At 34.9% G+C, this 26,951-nt stretch overlaps 1 protein-coding gene across 1 annotated transcript; it reads right to left on the bottom strand.

Annotated features, from left to right (window-relative positions):
* Positions 1 to 1,256: 1,256 nt before the first annotated feature.
* Positions 1,257 to 26,121, bottom strand: LOC129950319 (uncharacterized). Its single transcript, XM_056062214.1, has 6 exons — positions 25,060 to 26,121; positions 14,068 to 14,205; positions 11,702 to 14,004; positions 11,494 to 11,640; positions 1,619 to 1,714; positions 1,257 to 1,549 (listed from the first exon to the last, which is right to left on the bottom strand). Exons 1-6 carry the CDS (start codon positions 25,243 to 25,245, stop codon positions 1,543 to 1,545), a joined length of 2,877 nt encoding a protein of 958 aa, XP_055918189.1. The 5' UTR covers positions 25,246 to 26,121; the 3' UTR covers positions 1,257 to 1,542.
* Between the last annotated feature and the right edge of the window lie 830 nt (positions 26,122 to 26,951).

The following is a 26,951-nucleotide window of genomic DNA, read 5'->3' as shown; positions in this document are numbered from 1 at the left end:
TTTTTTTGTTCGTTAGAAAGTACAACATTTTTTGAAAACAAGTTGGTATATATAGTAAAGTATTCCCGTTTTAAGTTTATCCATAGATAAATTTAAATAAAAAAGCCCAAAGTATAATAATGGAATAATTTCTAGCATATAGTGGTGGTCATACATTTAATCCACAAGACGAACAAAAACATCTTTTACAATCATTTAATTAATTTAATATATTCCTTATCGGTTTTAATAGGAAAGTTTTCAAGTACCCTATCTGATTTTTTGTTATGTTTCGCCATGAATTTGAATATATATATACATATTGAGTTAGAAAGGATTTACTGTTAATTTGGATATTTTAGTAAGATTAAGCTCTGAAGCAGTGCTCTCAGATCGCCCAATGCTAGTTTAAATCTAATTCTATTAAAGTTCTAAAGTTCTAGCCAATTTATGGGGTGTTTAAAAAGCCGTGCAAAACTATAAAAAAGGGTTCTGATTATGGGTTAATTCTACCAATTAAAGAATTCAAAGGCGAATTTTAAATGTTATAATATTTGTTGGCGAGTTGAAATCCGAAAGTTTTTTTTTTATGATATACAGGCGAAAGATTGTTTATTATTATTCACTTATCGATTTCGTGGATCGTTCTTATATATAAATGTGAGTTAGATTTATTTTAATTTTCCTATAATTAATTCAAAATAAAATATTAAATTTTGAATTAATCACCGCAAATTTAGCAAATGCAATCAAAGCAAAATTCTTTTATAAGGAAATACGACGCGAGTACAGATGACTTACATAATTATTATATACCCAATTGAGTGAACAATATCTTTATAAACTGCGTTATAAAGTTAATTTATGTTTAAACATATGTATGTGAATTATGAACACAAAATAATTAAATTTCTTGAATAAAGGTGTTTATATATACATTTAGAATCAATACCTAATGAAAGTTTTAAAAAGGTACCTTGCTAATAAGGCTTACTGTATTCGTGTGAAAAGAAAACTAATAAAATCAAGTGCAGCAATAAAATACTTTACCGTCTTTATTTATTTGAAGTGCACGAAGAACTAGAAAAGTTAACTCCATTTATAATAAAGTATATACAAAAATAGTACTCCAAAATGTACTTTTACATCCCAAAACTTGAAGATGTTTGCTCAGCCAGATTGCAAACCTATTCATTAAAGCTTATTTTAAATTCTCATGCCTTGTAGGAAGAATATGATCTGATGTAGCATATATTTCCAAAATAAAAAAAAAAACATTTATCATTTCAAATTAATTTAATTCTTTTAATATTAATTTTGATAGGAAAATTTTGATATCCATAAAACGATAACATTTTTCATTTTCAATTCGAATTTATAACACTTTAAAAATTAACTTATTCATTTCCAAAGAATAAAAACTTAATTTAACTACAATGACTTCTATTGTACTATACTTAAATTGTGATTTTGATATAACAATAAAAATAATTTACAAGTATGATTATTGTGTATCATACAACGATGCACAACTATATTATTTTTTTCTTTTTATAATTATCATCATGTCCTGTAAAAACAACAAAGAAATATTATAAATAATGTGATAATCTGTTTATTAAAGTACTTTTTTACAAACCTTGATCTCATACATCGGCCAGGTGTTCCAGACAATGGTGGCCCTTTGTAATACTTGGACAAGGTTTTACTTTTTCTTGCTGGTCTGAAATTCATTCTGAAAACAAAAAATAATTTATTTATAAAGATTTATTAACAAACAAATTAAAGGGCTCTTGAAATGATTTAAAATCTGGAAATTAGTATTAACTGAATAAAAAACTTACGATCGGATTCAAAGTTACTTATTCCAAAATTACAATGTACTTGTTTCTTGAACGTTTTTTTTTTTTTTGAAATCTTGAATACTTGTTAATCTTGATTTCTTGATAAACTGTCGCTTGTGACAGATTTTCTAATAGAAAATAATGAAAATATTAGAAAAAGGAGTAACAAAAATCATGGATAGAATCTCGGTTTCATAGACAAGATAATTATGTATGTTTATAGCTAAACAGAAATACCATCTATTCTTTGACAAAGGGGATAAAATAATTTTCTAAAATAATTAAGAAAATATTTTACTAAAGAAAAGAAGAAAATTAATGTATTTTTTAAACTGGAAGAAATAATATTGCGAACAACTTAAAAAAAGCCATTTCAGTCTTTAATAGAGTTAATTTTAAAATGAAATCATCATTCATACAGAGGAGTTTATAAAAGATCAATTATCTTTTAAATGAAACTCGGGATAATAAGGTTAAATGAAAATATGAGTGTCCTTAAGAATAGAAAAATGTGGTTGAGTGGAAAAAGGTAGATAGTAGGACAAGTATAATGAAAATCTTATTTCATAACAACAACATTTAAAAGGTTTGGAGCGACTACGAACAAATCCTATTTGAAGAAAAAAACTGTTTCATAATAAACAATAACAACGGGACACAGGAGGCGGCATAGAATTTCAGAAGGAAAATACGAGGTTTTGAATACAAGTGCAATACTCGTTTATATCACCGAAAGTTTTTGGTAAACCTTTAATTTTGAAAATAAAATAAATGAACGTGATTTTTATCCGGCAGTTCCATCATTTTTCTAACATTTCTCCGAAGCTCTCTGTTCGATAATTTCCTTATTCCAATAGTCTTGTACCATTAAACATATTGGGATTTATCTTAGTTCATGAGGTGGCAAGTGGGTTTCTTTATACCAAATTACAATATAACAAATTGCAATATTGAATTAAACTTCAAAGGCCACATTAAAGCAGTGAATTTAAAGCAAAACAATTGTGTTTTTCTTCTTTTTTTTTCATAACTTAAAGAAAGATAAGCCATTAAAACCTCCCAAACTTAATTTTTGCTTAAATCATAGTCCTCTCAATTCTACCCATAACCATATACATTGTGTTATTTATCCCTTTGTTATCATGGACTTATGTATTGAGTGTTCTTCGGATCTCCCTCCACATGGAGATTTTGTTACATGTTTTGGATGTGATGGTAGGTTGCACTTTCAATGTACTACTATATCAGAACGATCGTATAGAACAATGTCTAATACAAAAAAAAAAGAGTGGAGATGCTCTGCGTGCAGAAAAAAATAGCCAACTCGAATGCATCAGGAAATACGATTTCTCCAGCAAAAACACCCTCTCAACCAGCATCGAAACGAACTCGAAGTACTTCCACTCCAGACGTAAACAACAAGCAAGACGTAGGTGGGAGTTGCAATGCCCAGATCTTGCAAGAGATGAGGGCAATGAGGAGGGAAATGGCCGAAATAAAAACAAGCTGTGATTTTGTTGCCAACAAGTATGAAGAAATTAATTGTAGTATAACAAAAAATAATGATCTAATTAAAAAACTGTCTGATGAACTTAAAGAATTAAAAGAGAATAATTTAAAAAAAGATGAAATTATTCATGTTATGGAAACAAAAGTTAATATGCTTGAACAACAACTCCTTAAATCCAACGTTGAAATCAAAAATATATATCCAACAACAAACGAAAACCTTATCAACGTAGTACAAGAATTGGGAGAGAAAATAAACTGTTCTATTCACCCACACGACGTCACAGACATATACAGAACGAGAACAAAAAACCCTCAGAGATCAGCTATCATTGTCTCTTTTGCAAGTTACTCTTGTAAACAAAATTTTATAAAATGTGCAAAAACTAATAGGAGAGAGAAACCCAATGAGAATGTTGTTTTTGTAAATAACCAACTCACTCCTACAAATAAGCATTTGCTTTGGCTAACCAAAAACAAAGCTAGAGAATGCAATTGGAAATTTGTATGGGAAGCTGCAGGTAAAATACTAGCTCGTAAATGCGAGAGTGAAGAGGCTATTAATATTTGCACTGTGAGTGATATTAAAAAAATACATTTGTAACATTATAAATTACAAGAGAATTAGAAGAGCGAATGACAGTTAATAATATGATGAGTGAATATGATGATGAAGATGAAGTTGATTTTAGGGTATTGCATGGTATTATTGGTTTAAATATTATTGAATTAAAAAAAATTAATTTTTGTTGTATATGTATGAACATCCAGTCAATTCGAAAAAATTGGAATGTATTTATTGCAGAAATTCAAAACTTTTTACAATACTTAAGTATTATAGTTTTGATAGAAATAAATATTTTTGAAGAAGAAAACTCCCTTTATCACATTGATGGATTTAATATGGAATTTATGCATAGAAACGATTCGGGGTTAGGTGGAATTGCTATGTATATAAAAAAAAATGTCAGCTATGAAAGACTCTCCTCGAAAACTTTAAATTATGACAGCTTACATATAAAAATGGTAGATATAAAGGGAAGTAATAATATTTATGCAATTTATAGATCACCATCGCTAAACAAAAATAATTTTATTACTGAATTTGTTGAAAATACTCGCAATGAATTGGATCTAGTTGTACTTGGTGATATAAATATTGATACTCAAGATTTTAATAACACGATCACCAATAAATTTCTTGATGTTATGTCTTCGAAGGGCCTAATGAATGTTATCAAAAAAAGTACTCGAATTAACATGTTAACTGGTACGGGTACTTTAATTGATCCCATATTTGTTTCATTTTCGAAAAACTGCATAATATCAGCTGTTATAGAAACTGATATATCTGATCACTTTGCAACATTTTACGGTATTAAACACAATACAGAAAAGGTCAACACATATTGCAAATCACAATCAAAAATTAATCAAGAAAAAGTCAACCGACTTATGCAACAAACGAACTGGAATGCACTATATGAAATAGAAAATGACGTTAATAAAATATACAACAATTTTCTTTTAAAAATGGAAACTATATACGCTGATTCGTCTGAAAATTATATTAAAAAAAAACGTCAAATCAAGAGTTGGATAACCCCGGAAATAATTGAGCTGTGTAAAAGGAGAGATACAATGTATAGAAGATGGAAGAATAATCTTCAAAATGAAAGTTACAAATCTGAATACAAAAAAATGAGAAATTATGTAAATAAACAAATACAAATGAAAAAACGTAACTTCTATAAAAATGAAATACTGAGCGCAAAACGTGATCCGAAAAAAACTTGGAGAATAATAAATGAAATATTGGGTAGGAATAAAGCGTCTGTGGATGAAATTGTACAACACAATCTTTGTAAAACGTCTAAAGTTTCTGACATTATTGAAGAACTTGCTGAGTGTTTCTCAACACAAGCAACGAAGATTGTACACGTATGCAATGCTAAAACATCAAGACAGCCTTGTCAACAACAACTTCAATCAATATATGTAGAAGAAGCTGATGAAATCGAAATTTATAATATACTTCGAAATCTGAATCCAAATAAAAGTCCAGGTGCTGACGGAATAAGGGGATGCGACATTAAACTCAATGCAAATCTGCTGGCACCATTGATTCAACAAATAGTAAACAGAAGTTTAACACAAGGGTGTGTACCGAAAATTTTGAAAACTTCAGTTATTCGTCGCATCTATAAAGGAGGGAAAAAAGTGAAATTCTCAACTATAGGCCAATTTCGATTTTGTCAGTTGTTGAAAAATGTATTGAAGAAGTTGTCTTAAGACGATTAAACAAGTTTATTGAGAAACACTGCTTGCTGCAATCCAATCAATATGGTTTTCAAAAAGATAAAAATACGGGAAGACTTCTTGGTGAATTTTGTAATACTATTAACATGAGTCTCAATAAAAACCATCACGTATTGGTTATGTTCGTCGACTTCAGCAAGGCATTTGACACGTTGAGTCACACTAAGCTTTTGGATGTCCTTTACAGAATTGGCATTAGGGGAACTCTATATAAATGGATGGAGAGCTATCTCATAGGAAGAACATTTAGAGTAAAAGTTGGAAGTTCATGGAGCAAAGAAAGAAGTTGCACACATGGTGTACCACAAGGGTCAAAACTGGGTCCGGTCCTTTTCATACTTTTTACAGATGCACTCCTACGGATTTTTAAGAAAAGCACAGCTTTCGCATATGCAGACGATATAGCTATTGTTGTCAGACACATGTGTCTTGAAACCGCGATTTCAACGATGCAACAGGAGTTTGATGAAGTCACACGATGGTGTCACGATTTTGGATTAGTCATCAACGCAACCAAAACGAAAATTATGCACATTCGTGCACCAAACAAACAAAAAGAGACAGTCAACATTTTCTTTCAAAACCCTGAGTGTCCGACTTCAAGAAAAAGTGATGCCATTGAGTTAGTTCAATCAATCAAATACCTCGGAGTTACAATAGATGAACACTTTCTGTGGCACGAGCATATTACAATCGTAAGGAAAAGTATGAGGAGTGCTATGTTTGCGTTATTTCATCTGGAAAGATATTCAACAAAAGATGTTCAAAAACAGGTTTACTATTCACTTGTTGAATCTCGTTTAAGATATGGAGTATTAGCTTGGGGAAATGCCGCAAAAACTCATACAGATAAACTTCTTAATCTACAGAGGAGACTTGTAAACATGATTAATAAAAACCATCTACATTTGAAGTGCCTGAATGTTGAAAATATATTTAGGATGACAGCAGTTCTTGAATACTACGATGATTTAAGATTCCAGCGACCTATTTCACATGGTGTAAACACGAGAAGACGAGCGCAAGGTCTGCTTGAAATACCGATGATATACAACAACTATGGAAAACGACAACTTAACTATACTATACCATCAATTATGAACCAACTTCCTACAAATCTTAAAAATATTCGTGACTTTAAAAAACGTAAAAAAAAATTAAAATGTTTCTATTTAAATTAAATTTTAAACACCATGCACTGATAAAAGTAAATTAAAATTTGTTATGTACCTTTTTTTAAACTAAACCACTAATGAATTTATATATTTTTTTTTCCTTTTTTCTTTAATTAATATAAATTATGTTTAATATTCAAATCCAATCAATTCAAATACTTTGTAACTTCAACCACCTACAGATAAGCAAAAGCTTCGTGGGTAACACAACTAATATTGTTAAACTTTTGAAATATGATCAAATAAAAAATCTAAAAAAAAAAAAAAAAAAAAAAAAAAAAAAAAAAAAAAAAAAAATCTTTGTTAACAAAAGTTCTGTGTAAAAGGGAATCGAATGGGTGAATCAAATATACGTTCCATATGAATAGCAGAGTTGTGCTGTAATACATTCATTTTTATAAAGTTGCAAGTTTCTACTTTGAAAGTCAAACTTGTCGAGTTGTAGAAGCTGAGTAAGGTGAATGATTCTCGAGAATTTTCTCCAGGTGAGTCCTGAAACTAAAGGACGTTCTTATTCCTCTACCTTTCCAGAATCAGCATCCCTGTCACCAACTCCCATCCCACCTCCCACGTTGTAATGGCGAAAAAGTAAGGCAGTGCTCCTCTCTCACACCTTAGGTAAACCTAGCTCAATTTCAGTTTAATGAACCTAATCATTTCCTTACATATCAGAATGATGTTCTTAACATCAACTGACTCCTTGTCCTATCTCTTCCTTTCCAACCACTTCTTATCTTTATTGGGCTGGATCTAAGGTGTTAAACGACACGTGCCGATGATCAGTCTGTCTCTAACGGAGATATGCGAATCTGTACAGACGGACCTCTCTTTCGCGTGGGACCAAAAATGAATAAAAACAAAAAAGAAAAATAGATGAGACCGGTATCTTTTCAAGACCGAGTGGCAGTTTGGCATCAAAACCTCCTGCGGCTGATATCCGTATCTGGGAAGCACCCCCAAGTTCTCTCGGAACTCCTACAAAATGCCCTAAACAGGCTAACTAAATGGGCTAAGCAATGTAGATTGGACGTTAACCCACACAAAACAGAATTAATACTCTTCTCGAGAAGATATAAAATTCCTCAGATTAGCCCACCCAAGATTATAGGAATACGATTAAGCTTTTCCGATCAAGCTAAATATTTGGACCTCATTTTAGACAAAAAACTAAATTGGAAGGCAAATATTGATGAAAGAGTCAAAAAGGCTACTGTAGCGCTTTTTACTTGTAAAAAGGCCATAGGATCAAAATGGGGCTTCTCCCCAAAAATAACCCACTGGCTATACACTTCGGTAATCAGGCCGATACCCATTTATGGAGCCGTCGTATGGTGGACCGCACTGGACAAGATGGTAAATCTAAATAAGCTCATCAAAGTCCAGCGGTCAGCAGGTATGTGATCACAGGAGCACTTCGCTCAACACCAACCGCAGCACTGGAAGTGCTTTTAAACCTAACACCTCTTGACATCTTCTCCAAAATGGTGGCAGCCTACTCATGTGTGAGGCTAAGAGCCACCTCTCAATGGAACAGTAGCAATACTGGACATACTACTATTCTAGACAATCTCAGATCTATCCCAGATCGCTTAGACTATACCACCCAAAAATGGTATTTGGTAAAAGATTCCATGTGTCCATCCCTTCAAGATCCTCCTGGGAAGAAGAGAGACCCCTGGAAGACGATGCGGTACACTTCTATACTGACGGTTCAAAGACCGATCATGGAGTTGGAAGTGGTATCTTTTCAGAACAACTGAATCTCAGTCTATTATACAGACTTCCCAATCAATGTAGTGTATTCCAGGCAGAAATAATGGCGATTAAAGAGGCACTATCCTGGCTCAAAGCAAACGTTATATCTTGTAAGGATATACAAATCTTCTCAGACAGCCAAGCTGCTCTTAAATCTCTCGCGTCTGTCTCCACAAACTCTCGAACAGTCCACGATTGTCAATCATCTCTGAATGAGATGACGGAACAGTTTAACATTCACCTCATTTGGGTGCCGACCCACAGAGACATTCCGGGAAATTGCAAAGCCGATGAGTTCGCCAAAAACGGAACACTTCTGCCTTATGTTAGACAAAAACATAACATAGGAACACCACTTGCTACATGCAAATATCCTCTCAAGCAATATACTCTAGAAACAACAAATGCTAGGTGGTCACATAGTACCACCTGCATAGCAACCAAGCAAATATGGCAAGTATTGACTTAAAACAGTCAAAAAGCTTGATATCACTGAGCAGACAAAGTATAAGCTCTACAATTGGAGTAATAACGGGACACTGCCTCATAGGAAGACATGCTCTGAGGCTAGGGGTCTACACAAATGACTTCTGTAGAAGCTGCATGGACGAGGAGGAAGAGGAAACGGTCCAACACCTTCTATGTACATGTCCAGCGCTCTCCATTAGAAAGAATTACTTTTTCGGTAATCCCTTCTTCGATAACACCAGTGAACTGGCAACGATTGACACAAACTTTATTAAAAGTACAAAATGGTTTGTTTAAATTCATTACTCTCCCATGAGTAACCTCATTAGTGGGATCACAATGGACCCTTGAGGTCTACGTGCGTCAATGACATCTGGACAGCCACTCCAACCTAACCTTTCTCCTGCGGCTGTTGGTAGCAAAGAGAGTACGAAGGTAACAATACCTAATTCCAGTAGTGGCAGGGTTGTGAATAATGGCCGTACCACTACTACTAAGAGTACATCCAGAAATGGAAAGGGGACACTCTCAAAGAGCTTTCAGGACCACTTCCTTCCTAAGGATTCCTAGCTGACTTAGAGCCCGGATTTGGATCCAATCGAAACTGCTGGTATCGAAGACATTCTCGAGACGATCAAAGTTTGTAATCCAGCATAGCTGGAAGATAGACAAGCTAGAGGAAGTGAAGGGTCTTTATAGGAATGCCATTGTGGTACTCATTAAAGAATCCTTGGCTCCTCTAGCCTTGACCAATGGCTCTATAAACTATGGCTTCGAATCCATCAAAATTCGAATTTACAAAAAAGATGAGGTTATCGCTGATACCGGGCCTCCTACAACAACCAAAGGTGAACTCGCGGTTGGTGGGCCTAGGACGTCGTCTTCTCCCCAATCAGAGGGTGACGATGCACCCATGCCCTCTCCAATCACGAATCCACCCTATTAAAAAGTCGAAGACAGTCCATCCTTAATGGAGACTGAAGACGACCTAAACATGATTCTTCTGAGCGATGATTCTTCTCCTCAGACTCAGAGGATCAGAACAAAACTGTGTGTAGGTTGATCTGCCTAATTGTAGCCAAAATGCTGCGGTTAGTACAGATTAATCTCCAACACTCCATAAAGGCCTCGGCCTCACTTCTTCTCTATCTGGCAAGAAACGGGGAAGGCATTGTCCTGATCCTTGTCGAGTTTTATGGATTGTGGGATCCGTTGTTCGACTCCTAGGTACTACACACTGTGTGTGCCAGATAAAGGTGAACCTAATTCTTGCATACTAGTGAAACGTAGCATTAATGTACATATTTTGACTCCATCATTTCAGTGACAAAGATACCACCGTAGCTAGGCTGGAAACAACCAAAGGAAGATTCTGACTAGTGTGGGCGAATGTTGGAAATGACCACCTTGGCCTCTCCCTGGAAAAACCCTGGAGAATCGTCGCTGAAGCGGAAGTCTTAGACATAACTCTTGTTTCACATACTATACACCATATGATCTTAGACTGGAAAGTGTCCAAAGAACACTCGTTCTCTGATCATAGATATATCCAGTTCAATATTAATGTGGATGATAACTCATATCCATTGACTTTTCGAAATTATCGGAAAACTGACTGGGCTTCATACAGGAACTCATTACAGAGTTTACTAGAACCTGGACTACCTAGTCCTTCCTCTAATCAACTTGACAACAAAGCTAATGACCTCACCTCAGCTATGAACAGATCACTAGAAATTGCTTGTTCAATTATACACATAAGAGGAAATCACAATGGTGGACCTGAGAGCTTGACTCGCTCAGGAAAGAATGCAGAAAACTCTACAACCGAGCCAAAGCCGCACGACTAGCCTCTCGCTGGGACAAAGAATCCCTAAGGATTAACAAGAAGGCACTAAGGAAGGAAGGAAATCGCCAAGAAGATCGCTTAGATTTCTTGGCACGATAGAGGAAACTTCTGAAGCCTCTAGGTTACGGAAAATTCTTTCAAGTAGTCCAGCGATGCCATGCTGCTTGAAAAATGCAGACGGCTCCTGGACAAATTCAAGTAATCAATCGCTGAACTTACTACTGGACACTCACTTTCCTGGTAATTCTCTTACCGAAACTTGCAACTTGTGTTTCTAGAAGACCAAAAGAACACCCAAATCAATGTACGTAAAGACGTACTCGGTTCAATTGTGAAGGCGATTCCATAAAGTTTATTTCCCTAGCTACAAGTTTTTGACTTTAAATTTAAGATTCAAGTTCTATCGGAATCCAAAATAAACCATGGGATTTGCTCCCGGGTAGTATGTGGCAGAGTCCTTTTTGGTTATCAAAAAGTCGTTAATATTGTTATGTAATTTTTGCATGCAACATTTTGATATGACCATTTTTATCATTTGGCTTTCTTTCTGATAGATTTGAATGCTCTGATAGTTATGAAGAATTTATCTACTTACGTCTCTATTGGTGGTTCCTCCTCCTTTTGAATTGCTTTTCGTTTCCCTGAAGATCGGGTAGATTTTGCGATTTCCGATTTGATTGCCATTTTACTAGCACTTTTAGTTGTGGGCTCAAGTTTCACTGCTTGTCCTTCATAAGTAGATCTGTAAAATAAACAAAAATCAGTGCTATACACAAAAACTATTTATCCAAATCAAGACTTACTCCAAATCTTCTTTTTTAATGTCAATTGATTCGTTGTTTTCGGCTTTGATCGCAATTTCTGGCACATTGATGGGGTCTGTATCTTTGTCCTTTTCGGCAAGCGGATCAATTTCAGTTGGGTTTGGTTCTTTTGCGGCTACATTTGGTAAATCATTCACAGCCTCTACAGTCTCTTCAACACAATCCGCCGTCGGCGACTCATTTGTTTCTGTTTTAGAAGCTTCTTCTTCTTCAACTGGAGGTGTGGTTTTTTCTTCAACAGAATGTTTCGCCGATGTATCCGAAACTTGTAGTGGTTCCATTTCTTCATCGCTTACATCGAAGGTGGCAAGGACTTTGTAATCATTTTTTCTTTTTTCCGAACGAATGGGAGTTGGGTTTTTAAGGTTTTTCTTTTTCTTCGATGTGGCTACTACTTCGGGTGTTTTCTTCTGCTTTTCAGCACATTCATCTTCGCAAGCCACAAGCACTATGACATCCTTATCTGACTTCTCATTCTTTTCAGTTCCCTGATTTTTTGCGCTAGAACTTCTCTGCTCAATTGATTCGCTCCTGTGAGCTTGTGCTGCTCTTTTAGCTTTTGATATTTTGCTAAAGTTCCAAAGCGGTTTGGTAGGCTTTGGAGATTTCGATTCTTTTGTCACTATTTTCGTTGTCGAGTCAGCATCGGCAACGGTGGTATTCTTAGACATATAAACAAGTTTTGAAGGCTCCTTAACTTGAATTTGACCTGCACTCTTTGGCAATAATTTGACTCTCTTCAGAGGTGGCAAACTTGAATCTTCCTTTAATTTAGCAAAACCATGTATGGGAGGCACTTTTTCTGGCTTCAAATGCTCCGTTAAGCACCTAACTGGTTTCATTGAAGTCAATGACTTTGAACGTGGTGTCGGTTGAGTTTTTATTTGCGGAAAAGCAATATCCGACTTTACAGATTCCAAAGGAGCAAAATTCTTATTTGGTGCAGACTTTCGCTGAGAAGTAGAAGCAACCGGTAGCATATCTTCCATTTCTAGGTTTTTGTTTGATTGCAAAACTACTGGGTAAGCCTCCTCCATGTGGAATCCTTCGTCTACTATCATTATATCGTCGACCATTTCGACGTTCTTCGCACAATTCAAACTTTGTTTTCTTTTGCTTCTGTGCATACGCATCATAGCTTCTCGCTGGCGGTTGAGTGTTGCGAGCATTGCTTCGTTGCTATTCGAGTTTTCTCCCACCCCAGGATACACAGCCGGATCAAGTTGCACCCCGAAGTTGGGGATATCATCATTTGTTGTGGCTGCTATCTGCAAGGGGCGATTGTCTTCACTATCATCCGAAACAACTATAACTTGGGAGCTTAAACGTGGCCGTGGCACAAGGGAGGACTTCTTTCGCATCGACGAACTTTTATTATGGCGTTTTGTTGGCCGATCTTTTCCGTGGGAGGATTCTTTTTCGGTAGCAGGAACTGTGATAATTTGAACTGAGGTCTCAGCTGGCAGTTTGTAGGACATGGTAGTTGGAGGTGTTTCCAACGTCTCAGGAGGGATTGTTATGTGATAGGTTTGCTGTCGCATGGTAACCGGAAGCGGTGCTATAAGTGGACCAAGAATTTGTATGAGATCGGTGTCTTGCAGAAGATTTGGATCCACTATGATATCGTTGAAGTTTGTGTTCTTCAAACGTTGTATTTGAAGATCAAGGGTTTGATTATTGAAAGGCCATTTTAGGGCTTTCAGAATCAACTTCAAAAGATCTACATCTTTGATAATACTGCCTAGTGGCATTCCGTGTCCCATGACTTGAGGATTTCCTGAAACCACTGGATGAATTTCAACATTTTGTGGTATTGAAGGAGCCTCAGAGATATGCCTTAGGGGAGAAGTTGGGTTAGCTTTAGGTTTGAGTAGGGAAAATTGCTTTTTAGGAGGATTCTCTAAAGTAACTGTTGTTGTGCTGCTCTTCTGAGGTTGAAGACTAGGATGAGGATGAGGAAGAGGAATTTGGACAATTTGATTTTTCTCTAACGGGTTCGGTGTTATCTTCCTCTTTTTGGGCATTCGATGTACAATTGTAACTGGAACTTGAGTAAGTGGACTGCTGGTTACGGCATTTTTACTTATATGATCGGGAGTAAATGCCAATCCTATTGAATCTCTTTTGCTTTGAGCTACTTGTAATTTTTTCTTGATATCCTTTGTCAAAGGATCTGACATCGAGACATCAACAATAACTTCTTCAGGTTTCTTTTCTATATTAATTGGCGCTGGTTTGATGTTGAAATCAGTTTTTGCACTGCTTTGGGTTTTTGCGACCGGCTTAAGTTGGGAAAAAAGAAGATTATTGAATTGTTTTTAAAGATAATCGGAAAAAAAACTTACTTTTGTACATCTGTTTGCAAGGAAATCTTTAAAGAGACTCTCGCTTCGTTTGGCCACAATTTGAAGGTATTCAATGGCCATAAGTTTTTCAAAGCATTTCTTGCATATTGTCTTCGGCAGTGGGTCATCTTCTGAAACCTAAAGGAAATTTAAGAGATTAGCTTTAATGAAATTCAAAATTTATAGAAAAGATGAAAATCTTCTTAATTCCTTAATGCAACAGAAGAATATAATTTTTGTTTTGTTGATGATTATGATGAACGTAAATAGAGAAGGCGCCCGGAGGTACGGTAGCAAGACTTATTGGATATCATTGGGCAGGTTCAGACGACACTAGGGACTTGAAAGTAAGGCAAGTTTCTAGTATCTGATTGCTCAGCTGCCAAAACTTTATTGGAAAGTTGACTGGAAAGTAAGCCAGGAAAAATCTCCCTAACTACCAAGTCAAGTGAACTTTATTACTCCAGGAATTATTTATTTTTTGCACAATTCAATTTAATCTTTTGTGTAAAAGGGTTCCTAGTCGAATTGGAAGACAAATAAGTGATATTTCTCTACAATACAAAATACAAACCATGATGAACTTGTAGCTTCCTGAGGAGTGTTTTGTAGGCAATCATGTTTTTGATAGTTTTTGTACAATGAGCTGAAGGTGGAGGTTAGTGAAGTAAAGTTCTAAGTTTGAAGATTATGACAGTTGAAAAACTTACTAGTTGGCTTGGGTAAAATGTACGTTCAGAGAATGCAGTTAACTGCAAATGAAGTCCCTAATGTTGAATGAACCTGCCCATTTTAAGATAATTCTTTAAATGACTTTTGACAAACGCTTATTGAGGTTTCTACGATATCCCTCAGCCTTGGATTGCATGTTCGGTTGACATGCATTCTACTGGGTATATAAGTTGGCCGACTTCTTGAAGTTTCGATTGGCCACTAATTCCAATCAGCAATTAAAGGATGGTCAATGAGCCCGTTTTTTTATATATTATGTGCACAATCAAGGGGTTATGAATACCCTTATAATGATTTTTTTTATAGTAAGCGCACACGCAAGGAGATATTATTACCCTTGTTAGACAGAGCATGGTAGGCCATTCCAAATTTGAGTAGTACGGCTAAGGAACGAATCTCTGTACTTGACGGTACGACCAAAGTTGGGCTCGAGGGTATACTCATGAGCATTCCTAGAAGTGCAAGTATTACGGTTAAACTGTTAAAATATTTCCTGATTGAAAGCCACCGACAATTTTTTACTGACAGAAATCTGTCATTGGAATTATGTGAAATTGGAACACAAATCAGCAGAACGATTTATTTTATTTTTCAACATAAAGGTATCAGCTGTTCAGGAAAATGAATTTACGTCCGGAAAATAGAAAAATACATTTTTAGAGAAAAATAAATGCGTAATTACCGCTTTTTTTCTCAAAAAAAATTATTTGTGTGATTTCCGATCGATCAGTACATAATTTTCATTTCTAATCAAAGGAAACACCGTCAAATAGCGATTAAAAAATGTGTCCGGATTGATTTCAATGACATCTATAACTGGCGCCTAAGGGGAGGAATGCAGGTGGCTATTTCTCTAGAGCATAAACCGTTAAATAAACGGTAAAAGGAGGTGAGAAAAGACCCTTAACGAAGATGTTCGAGCGACGTAAATGACTTTATGTATTATCACCAATCAATCTAAATGCTCTACGTTCAATACTGTCCAAGAGGCTTAAATAAGGTGCAGGAGTAACAGCCCAGATATGGAAGATATATTCAAGCTTTGGACATATATAAGACTTGTCGATAACAGCTAGATCAGAGGGGGAGAAAAACTTCTTGCATCGCCTTAGATGCACAGTCTGAGCAACTAGAAAAGTAAGATATGATTAGAAAGTAGATTTCAATGCATATTGGTTGGTTTTGAATTTCTGCACATAAGGTTAGATTAGTATGCTGACAGTTGGTATTGTTACCGACATACTTGATCAAATGATCAAGCAGATCCATTGTGAAACCTTACATCTAAATCTATGTTAAGAATTTCATAACAGAGTCCGCCAAAGGACTGAATATAGTTTCCGTGTTTTATAGATGTCAGTTTATAGAATCTCTAGTCTTAAAAGGCCTTAAGGGTAACCTGATGATGTGCAACTAGCACATTTGCGTCTGGAGCGTATATTTGACTTTTTTTTGTTGAGAACCGAGATGAATCGAGGCTATGCCAACAATCCGAAAACAACGCAGCAAATCTTAGCTCAAAACTACTAACGGCTAAGTCAGCCGAAGCAGTCACGTCGATGGACGTTGTTTTCCATAATTAATGAGATTATTAGTAATATAAGTCATAATAATGGTGTTTTTTTTAGTTTTTAAACATTTCTTAGTTTGGTTTGCCATTTTATAATGAATAGACATACTCTCTGGTTGCATTTTAACACCTCTTTGTTTTAGCATTTTTTGTTATTAACACTGTGAACATGCCGAGGAAGTGTAACAATGATCCTATCTATTTATGTTATGTTTGCGGAGAACTGACATTCAAAAAACAAAGACGAAACTTTCCGAATCTTGTGTTGGAGTATTATCACCAATGTTTTGGTTTTCTGTCGCCCATCAAGACAAATTCTGGGCTCCTTATGTTTGTTGCATAACGTGTGAGAAAAATTCAACCGACTGAAAAAAGGCGCACGACCTATGCCATGCAATACCCATGATATCGACTGAACAGCGAGATAACGTTTCGGATTGCTATTTTTGTCTCACTGACATAAACGGTATAAAATACAAGAACAAAAATACCGTTATTTACTATAACTTATCTTCGGCTATAAGACCAGTCTCTAGTTGTAAAAAATTGCCAGAACTATTACTAGTTGCAACTACGTCTGTTGAGAATGACCATTCACACCCGTCCACTTCAGGTAAATGTGTTGACGACGAAAATATGACTTTCAGTATAAAGGAATCGTAAACATGCCACATTTCATAACTCAAGGAGACTAAAATGATTTAGTTCGGAATCTAAATTTGTCCAAAAAACAATCAGAACTATTAGGATCTCGTCTAAAAACTAAGCGATTTGGAAAAATCTGCATGGAAGACTTTTAAAAATGTTGTTGCAAATCTGTTTGGTAACCACAAGAGTGACAGCTACAGGGAGTTGGTTAGCGAGCTGTTAATGACATATGAAGCTTTGGGTTGCAACATGTCACTTAAGATCCACTTTTAAGACTCCCACCTGGATTTTTTTCATGACAATTTAGTGCCTGTCAGCGACGAGCACGGTGAGAGGTTCCATCAACAGATTTTGAATATGGAAAAGTGGTATTAGGGCAAATGGAACCCCAATATGTTAGCGGATTACTGCTGGGCAATTAAAAGGGACCAACCAGAAGCGAAACATGGAAGAAAATCTAAGATTTATTAAGTCATTTATAAGAAAATACAGTTTTGATTAACAAGATCTGTGTTATTTCGCAATATTTTAAATTACTCAATAAAATAAAATCTTTTGCCAACACATTTTTTCAACTATTTATTTTTACTTATGATCACCAACTAAAGCAAAACATATCAAAAAAGTAAGTGTGGAAAAAAAATTTTGTTGACCAATGTAATTTTCGGTTCAAGCGACTACTTGTCTTCCATGAATCGGTTTAGCACCAAGTTAACTCTAGTGGATAATCCGCATCCTCGACTCTATTGTTGCTGTGAAGCAGAGTATTGAGGAAAACCCTAATGAGACCATCCGCCATCGCACACAAAAAATGGAGCTATTCCCATCCTCTTTATGGAAGATTTTGCGGACTTACAAAATTCAACTTTAATTGAAGCCGATCGACGTTTGGTGAATGGCCACCGATCACAATTTCCACAAAAATTTTTTGTGCACCGATGAAGCTTATTTTTAGTTAAACGGGTAGCTACGTTTACAAGCTACATTGTGGTATCTGGATTGATCCCAAGAGATATGCCATTGTTGAGACGTCGTTACATCCTTAAAAAGTCACTGTTTGGTGTTCTCTATGGGGAATAATTAGTCCACATTTCTTCAAAAATAAGGCTGGCCATAATGTTATACTGAATAGAGACCGCTTTAGAGCCATGTTTAATGATTTTCGTGTCTCAATTGGAGGCTCTTGATGTGGACGACCTTTTGCAAAACAACACGGCGCTACATGCAGCCAATGAAAAAAACAATTGATTGGTGGAAAGTTTTGGTAAGTGCATTTTACCTCGCGTTTGTAGTAATATGGAAGTCGCTTTACTACGCTGATAACCCTCAGAGGATTGACGCTTTGGAAAAGAAAATTCGAAGCATTATTGTTGACATACGGCCTCAATAAACAGAAAAAAAGGTAAATTTGTTGGCCGTAACATTAAGTTATAATTCATTATGAAACCACAAGTCTAAAAAAACATCCATTACGAAAAAAAAGTTTAATTTTATTGCATTTTAGGCCTACCTTTTATACTCAAACAGCTGTTTTCCACATAAAATAACACATAAATACACATTCTTCATATTGCGTACCTACCTATTCAAATCAAAAATCCTCGCTTAACTTAGTACGTAAGTAGGTACCTACTTATACATCACAGTATGGATACATACCCCTGCGATGCTCCATTCTACATCGGGCGACCTATCTTTTATATTAAAACAGCATAAAACATGTTAAGAAAAAGTTAGGTCTGTAGATTGTGAATATCAATACAAAAAATATAGGTACGAGTATTTATGTGTTTCATATAAATTTCAATTTAAAAATTGTGCGTTCTTTATTAAAAATAAAAACCAAACATACTTATAAAAACTCACACCCATATAAACACATTGTAGATACTTTTGTATCTGAATAGATACTTTTATATCAAATACCATTTAACTTCAATCTTTCAAATACTAAAGTAAAATGTAGGTATAGCTAAGTAAGTAAGTATACAAGTTGCTCCCCAAAACAGGCTTTACAAGTTGCAACTCTTTATTGTAAAATAAATACAAAAAGAAACAACTAGATACCAACATTGTACCAGAACCAGACGCATTATGCTTGCAGCATAACTTTAAATAAGTTAAAGAAAAAGGCCATAGGTAGATATATCTATTTATATACCTTCTATTATATTGCTCCTTAATTAAACGACATATAAAGTTTCTATGTTCATAATCGTAGTCCTATAAACTAAGGTGGACATATTAAAATCAATCAACTCTTCAAAATTTGGCGGTACATTTTTAAATCAAAACAAACCAAAATCCAATAAAGTCGGAAGAGTGTAAAATTGGGGTTGAAATCATTACAACACAACTCAATTTGCCAAAACCCTGCCACTCTTTACCTCCCTACCGCCAAAAAGATCATAACGAACTCAAGATATTTGACATTGAACTTTATTTCTTGAGTTGAGTGTCAAGTATTGGTGTGTCCATCTCCATTTATGCTTCGAACGAAAACAAAAACAAACTAAAAAAACAAAAAACCGGCCATTACAAATACCTACCTACAATACAGTCACACGGAGAGAAGATTCAAAATGCATTTTTTTAAACTCGTTGATTCTTGATGTATCTGATGTATAGAAAAAAAGTACTTTTACTTATGCTAAAAAGAGGAGTAAACAGGCTTGCCAGGTTGGGCTAACAAATTTGGTATAATAAAACAAATTAATACATTAGGAGCCGGTTATATAAGCTTTCAGTAAAATTCATAAGTACAAATTCAAACAATAGGAATCTGAAATGTTTTACTGATGATGTTTTATAGCAATCAATAAATTAGCGTCACAAAACTAAAGGTATTAAATTACCAGGAGCTTCTCATTCCCTTTTTGATGTTGATTTCATCAGTAATTTTTGTTTGCTGATCCATTGGAACTGTTTTAAATTTCTAACTGCATTTATATTTCCGTGCTAAAAATAAGGCTCTAATCTGTTCAACTGTAAAACAAAAATTTTCCTGTTCGATTTCACTGGAAGCTATAACCAGCTCTTTAGGACAGTTCAAACAGACTAGGACCGAGTTACTCAGCCCTATCATGAATTCCATCGTAATCGGAAATTTGTACGAATCCCGAAAAACTGTATCATGAAATCCGTTCGTAATGCAAAATTGTATGAGATTTTCCACTACGAACGGATTTCATGATAGAATTTTCGTGATTCGTAAAAATGTCCGATTACGATGGAATTCATGATAGGGCTGACTTTCAACTCTTGACCATTCCTGTGTGAAAATAATGGCAGGGATGGAGGGGACCTTTAATTTTTAGGACCAATGCGGCTAATTTGAGAAAGCACTTTTCATGACAAGAATTAATCTCAAAGGGTTTCTCGAGAGGCAGTACACGTACAAAAATCCTTAAGTGGCAGAGACAAGGTTTGAACATAAAACCTTTGGCATGACAGTCCTACGCACTAATCATGGCATGCAACAATTTATTGAGAACGTAATCTTTTTCAATAATTTTCTTCGCACTAATAAATTATATAAAGAGAAAATTTCATATCATGTTATTTATTTTATTTTATTTTATTTCATACAAAATCAATGAATCGCTTAACCTAAGGATGCTAAGATCATAACAATTTGTTATAAAAAAGTTTGCACTTTTATTTAAAATCAAAACAACGATTAGAAAAACAATTTACAGATCCGAAAAAAACCTACCCAAAGCATAGACTATTTTTAAACGGCTTAAACAAAAATGGCTGCGTTCAATCTCGTTTTGGATAGGCTATCCATGATGTGTGGAATTTTAGATACCTTATTGAACCAGTTGGGTATTTCTAAAATTGAGATAGCTAGCAAAAAATAAAAACAACTTAGCTGTTCACAAAAAGCAGACATTAAGTCCAACATTTGTTGGCGTTATATAAAGAGGTCTTATGTCAAAAAATCGCATTTTAGGTTTTTGATAAGGATTTTTTTTTTAATTCTCTTCGTTTAACAACAACTTGAGTTTAGAAGAACTGCTAAGTAACGTATGCATTTAGTTTTGAAACAAAAAGACAGACAAATTCATATTTGCTTTCATGTCAACATCTTAAGTTCATTAAGTCTGTGTTACCAATTTCTGAGTTAAGTCGTTTTTGATTAACGTCAAAAAATTATTGTAAAATACATTTTTCATTGGATAATTTTAATAACTCACGTTTTTTTTTTACAAAAAAATTAATTTTCAGGTTCGTTCAAATTCAACCATACTTGGATACTTTTGGACGTCATTTTAATAGCCTCGAGGTCTGTTCTTTCTTTTAACTATTGTTATAATAATATAAAACCAAATAGAAGATATAAAATGATTGATTTATATTTGTATTTAAATACTGAAAGATTCATTTCATTTTGAATTCTTGTGTCCTTACCGAGCAGCTGATTGTGAAACGTCAAAACCAGTGTGCACTAACTTTGTATCAGAAATTTTTACACTACGTGCGTCGGAGGCGAAATGTCAACTACTTTTGTAGTTAGATGTAGGCAATCGAAATCCCTTGACTACGTAGCCACCAGCTTTGTGAATGAGACCAATGTTTGATGACGTCATTACATCGTTCATAAATTCATTACTTATGTGTCAATTATGACTGAAACACAAACACGCTTCAGCTTCGGCGTCGTCTGCGTTATGGCTGAAACACAAACACGCTTCAACTTCGGCTTCGCCTGACGTTTACGAGTTCAGCCATAGGAATTTAATTCATGCTACCACAATGGAGCTTCGAACTCACGTACCGTTTGACAATCGTAAGGAAAAGAACGTAATGTGACTCCAAACGGAAGCTCTAGTTCAATTATCTGAACATTAACTTTGTCTGACAGCTCAACAGCTGTAAAAAAATGTCAACAAACAAAATATTTGCTCTTTGGAGGGATGAAATAATAAAATTGTCATTCAAAGCAACCTCGAAGCAAGGCCATCGTAACGCAGACGAAGCCGAAGCTGAAGCTTGTTTGTGATTCAGCCATTACAGTGCGCCTGCTTCGAGGTTGCTTTGAATGACATTTCTATTATTTCATCCCTCCTAAGCGCAAATATTTTGTTTGTTGACATTTGTTTACAGCTATTGAGCTGTCAGACAAAGCAAATGTTAACTAGAGCTTCCGTCCGTCGGGAGTCACATTACGTTCTTTTCCTTACGATTGTCAAACGAAACGTGAGGTCGAAACTCCATTGTGATAACATGCATTAAATTCATATGGCTGAAATAGTAAACGCCAGGTGAAACCGAAGCTGAAGCGTGTTTGTGATTCAGCCATTAGCAACTCAGCTCCTGAATTATTGTTGTAATGAACTGTCAAAGTTAATGATTTGTTACAAACAAGTTAATGTTTTTTGTGGCTTGGGTCACGAATTTTTATTACGCAATAAAGCAATTTCAAAGCAGCTTCAATTTTTCTTCAATTTTCCTATTTGCGATTTAAGGTTATACCCTACATTTTAAAATGTTTGATACTAGAAGTTTGACAGCTCAATTATTTCTTACACTATTTGTCGTTCCCAAATATTTAGTTACAACAATTTGTAAGAATTGGCTGGTTCAGACAACATAAGGGACTTCATTTAAAGTTAACTTTATTCCTTGAACGTACATTTTGACTAGTTAGATTTGCAAGTGTCCTAAGCTTCAAACTCGAAACTAAACTTTAGCAATTTCTACCTTCAGTTTACCGTGCAAAATCTACCAATAACTTCATTGCCTACAAAACACCTCTCAGGCAAGCTTCAATTCCATCCCGACATGAATTTTGTATTTTAAGGAAACTTACTTACTTACTTATTCTTTTACCAATTTGACAAAATATTAATTAAGTTCAGGTTTCAGTTGAATGAAAAATTATAGTTAGTGCGTTGGACTGTCATGTCTGAGGTCTTGGGTTCGATCCATCTAAAGTTTTTGCACGGGTACTGCCTCTTGCGAGGAATTGACAGATTCTCCAAGAGTAATTCTTGTCATGAAAAGTGCTTTCTCAAATTTGCCGTTCGGATTCGGCTTAAAACTGTAGGTCCCCTCCATCCCTGACAACAGTACTCGCACAAAGGAATGTTTGGGAGTTGTAAGTCACTAGGCCCAATTTTTATTTTTTTTATGTCATTTTGACACAAGTGGAATTGAATTGATATTAAGAGAGATTTTTCTTGACTAACTTTCCAATAAAGTTGTCTTAATTGGTAGGTAATGTTCTGGAAGTTAGCCAATCAGATGCTAGAAACTTGCCTTAATTTCAAGTCCTTAATGTCGCTTTAACCTGCCCGCCCAATGATTCTAACAAATTCCAACAATTCGTAACAATGACATATGACAATAATATTGGTCTCATTCACAAAGCTAGTCGCTACATAGTCAAGGGATTCTGATTGGCTAAATCTAACTACAAAAGTAGTTGAATGACACTTCCAATATGACATTTCTAAAATGGCACTTCTGTCATTAGCAGCTTTTATTTTTTTTTTTCAAAATAAAACAAAATTGAGTTTTGAAATCGAAAAAATTTAATTTATCGCGGAAGTAGCTTGCACAACCTTCAATAACTAATGGAAATCCCTCAAAAAGCAAATGTATTTTGTTTGTTGACTTTTTTAAAGCTGTTGAGCTGTCAGACAAAGAAAATGTTCAGCAAATTTGAACTAGAGCTTCCGTTTGGAAGCACATTAAGTAACATTACATTATTTCCTTACGATTGTCAAATGAAACGTGAGGTCGAAACTACATTGTGATAGCATGTATTGAATTCCTTTGGCTAAACTCGTAAACGTCAGGCGAAGCCGAAGCGTGTTTCAGTCATAATTGCTCAAAAAAAAAACAGATCTCATTTGTTACATTTCGCGTAAAAACACTAAACAAAAGGTATCCCGATATCTTATCTATCTGAGAATGAACGCAACTCCTCATTTTTTTTAATATTTTTCGTTGTTTTTAATATTTTGGTTTTCAATAAAAGCAAATTCTATTGTATCGAAATTGGGCTACTATCACGTCTGTTTTGATTTTCGTTCGAATTTCCAAACCGACCGTTTTCGAATTTTGTCAATTCTCTTTTTGGTATTGTTTGACGTTTTACGTATTTCAGGGAGTTCTAAAAAACAAACGGATCTGCAAAACGCTAAATATTTGACGTTTTCAATTCGGTTGTCTTTTTGTTGGCGAAAACAGATTCGGTTTAACAAAAATGTAAGTTTTTTTAATAAAATTAAATTAACTTAACATTTTCAAATGTCTTTTTTTAAATTGGGCTACAGAATTACTTCGCCAGGACAAGGACATGGCAACCCTGGGTGAGTGAGTGCAATGTTGCTGTTAAACAACCCAGTTCATTATATTGCTTCGCTCATGCTGTGCAAGTTTTTTGTGTGCAGATGTGTGTGTGAATTTGAAATAACAACCACATCCACATCGCTCTAATAAAAAGTTAGGAAGAAAAAACATACATATATAAATTTGTATAGGTTTTCTTCAGCAACATCCACTTTTACACAAGTAAAACAAAAGTATTTTTGGATTCACAGCACAGCAGCAGCAGAACAGCACCTACTTTACTGAAACTGAAATATAAACCCCCTTACATCCCTTGCAGCACAAAGCATAACACTACACACGACTCAGGTACTGAGGTACCACCAGAAATAACAACAAAAACAATTCAACTAGGTTACATATTAGCGCGCGCGCCACCGCCCCCTCAAGCAATAGAAGAACAAAAACAGGAGCCTACTGCTACTATAGAAATTCCATGTGCCACACAATGTTAACCAACCCCCTTTTGGGCCCCCTCACGAGATGCACACGCACAATACATATTAAGTATAAGGATATCCTTGTTCCTTGTTGTAGATAGCTCCTTGCTCATTCTAAACCCATTTTCATTTTGTTATTTCGTTGCCTTGCTACCACACTCGCCCTCTTCCCCTTTCTTCACTTCCTCTTACACTCACTATAAACAACATTAGGAATATTAGATAGATACTCCACCTTTTTGGTGCTATACTGATACTCACTTCCAGATGTAGAAATTTTTGCAGAATCGATAAGAGACCAGTTCGTGAGAATATCCTGATGTTTTCCTCGGGATGGGTTCTTTTAGTTTTAGGATTAGAAGTACACACACGACAATAATGTTTTATAGATTCTATCCGAGAACTATTTGAATTTTTAGAAACTGTTTGATTTTCCTCCATCATCATTTTTAAAAGAGATACGACGACGTATTCTTTTGGTTAAAATGTTAAAAATTTCTTCTTTTCACTTGATGGAAGAGAAAAGTAAACTAAAGTGAAGTGAACATTAAATTAAACACTACACTTTTTATTTACACTCATTGCTCCATGGATTATGAACATTAATGACTTTTGTATGATTAAAAATAGAACAATTAGGTTTTAGAATGTTTATATTTTGTTGTAGATAAGTTTGTTCCTTGTTTTGGAGGGTTCTTGGTGCTCTGCACTTCTGCCTGCTGTTTGTAGCTGCTGGTGACAGATTTTTTTCAAACTTCTTTCTTCAAGAGATCACACGAAAAACTAACACGATTCCAATTTTTGTTGGGATTGGGAGCGGACTCAGCTTAGCTCAGCTCAGACTGCGGAGCGCTCGATTCGATTGCGATTCGCTTCGCATGTGAAAAACGTCTACGCTACGCACGCACACAGCTTGCTTAATAAAATATTCAATCCGTATTCGAATTCAGATTCCGAAATATCATATTTATTTTATTAACACTCACACATACTCTTCTTTCACTTTTCCCATACAAACTTACATACATCCATACAAACATACATATGCGTATGCATGTAACTTTTGCTGACAGAATACTAATACAACAATGAGAGGAGGTTGTTTTGTGTTGTTGTTGTTTTTTTTCTTTTATTTTCGCTGCTGCTATAATTTTGTTTGATTTCTTTTTGACTTTTGTGTGATTCTGGGATGTTTTAGGTATTTGAAGAAATTTGAAGAAATTTGAATTTAAACAATACTCGAGTCGATTGAATTTTTGGCGGATAAACAAATTAGGTATGATTAAAAGATTATCTTGATGAGGGTTTTTATTTTCTTCAACTGTCTTTATTAAGTTTTTGTATTTTATGAATGAATGTTTTTAATTATAGGTAGAAGTTTCGTTTTGAAGGAAAAGTTCTTGAAAAAACGGCGCACTTTTATCGTTCATTTTATATCATATTAATAAGATATGTGTGTATTAGATTTACGATAGATAAAGGTGTATAGAGGTAGTTACATATGGATGTAAGTGTAATGAAATAAATGGTGAAGAATGGAGATGAATGCTTACAGTGGTGGTCATATTCTTAGAAACATCAATTTTTATATTACCCATGTTATGACAAGACATAGTGCGGGTTTGAAAGGAGGTTTCGGTGCACGTTGGTTTTGAATTCTTGAATATTGCGATGACTGGGAAAGACATTTCACATTCGTGAAGTACAGACTTTTCATCACACTTAGATGAGTTTTTACTCACAGCTTAAAAATGTTCTTTAATGTTTTGTAAATGATGCTAACAAACTTAGTTATCAAATTATTTAGAATACTGCTGTCCAGCAAGGTATGGTCTTACTATTTAATTTGGATGACTCATATGAAAGCATTCCAAGATTCCGACAGTTTTCTAAATATGTCATATTTAAAAGCTTAAATACAATAGCTTAGAGGATTTTTGGTGCATTTCGCGCAGATGTTTAAGAAATTGTTTTGAAACGTTGCTTTTTTTCCAGAAACAAAACACACTTTTCTTGTTTTCATTTCTATTAATGCAAAGAACGCAGCAAAAATTTAAAAAGAGGCTGGGATGCGACTTTTCTTCCCAACTTTTTGTTTACTTATTTTACTTTGTTTTAATCTAATTTTTTTTTAGAGAAATTACGTACTTATA

The sequence above is a fragment of the Eupeodes corollae genome, chromosome 3, assembly GCF_945859685.1.
Source record: "Eupeodes corollae chromosome 3, idEupCoro1.1, whole genome shotgun sequence".
In the NCBI taxonomy this organism is placed as follows: Eukaryota; Metazoa; Arthropoda; class Insecta; order Diptera; family Syrphidae; genus Eupeodes; species Eupeodes corollae.
The sequence above is the reverse complement of the archived record's forward strand: the minus strand, read 5'-3'. Positions and strand labels throughout refer to the sequence as shown.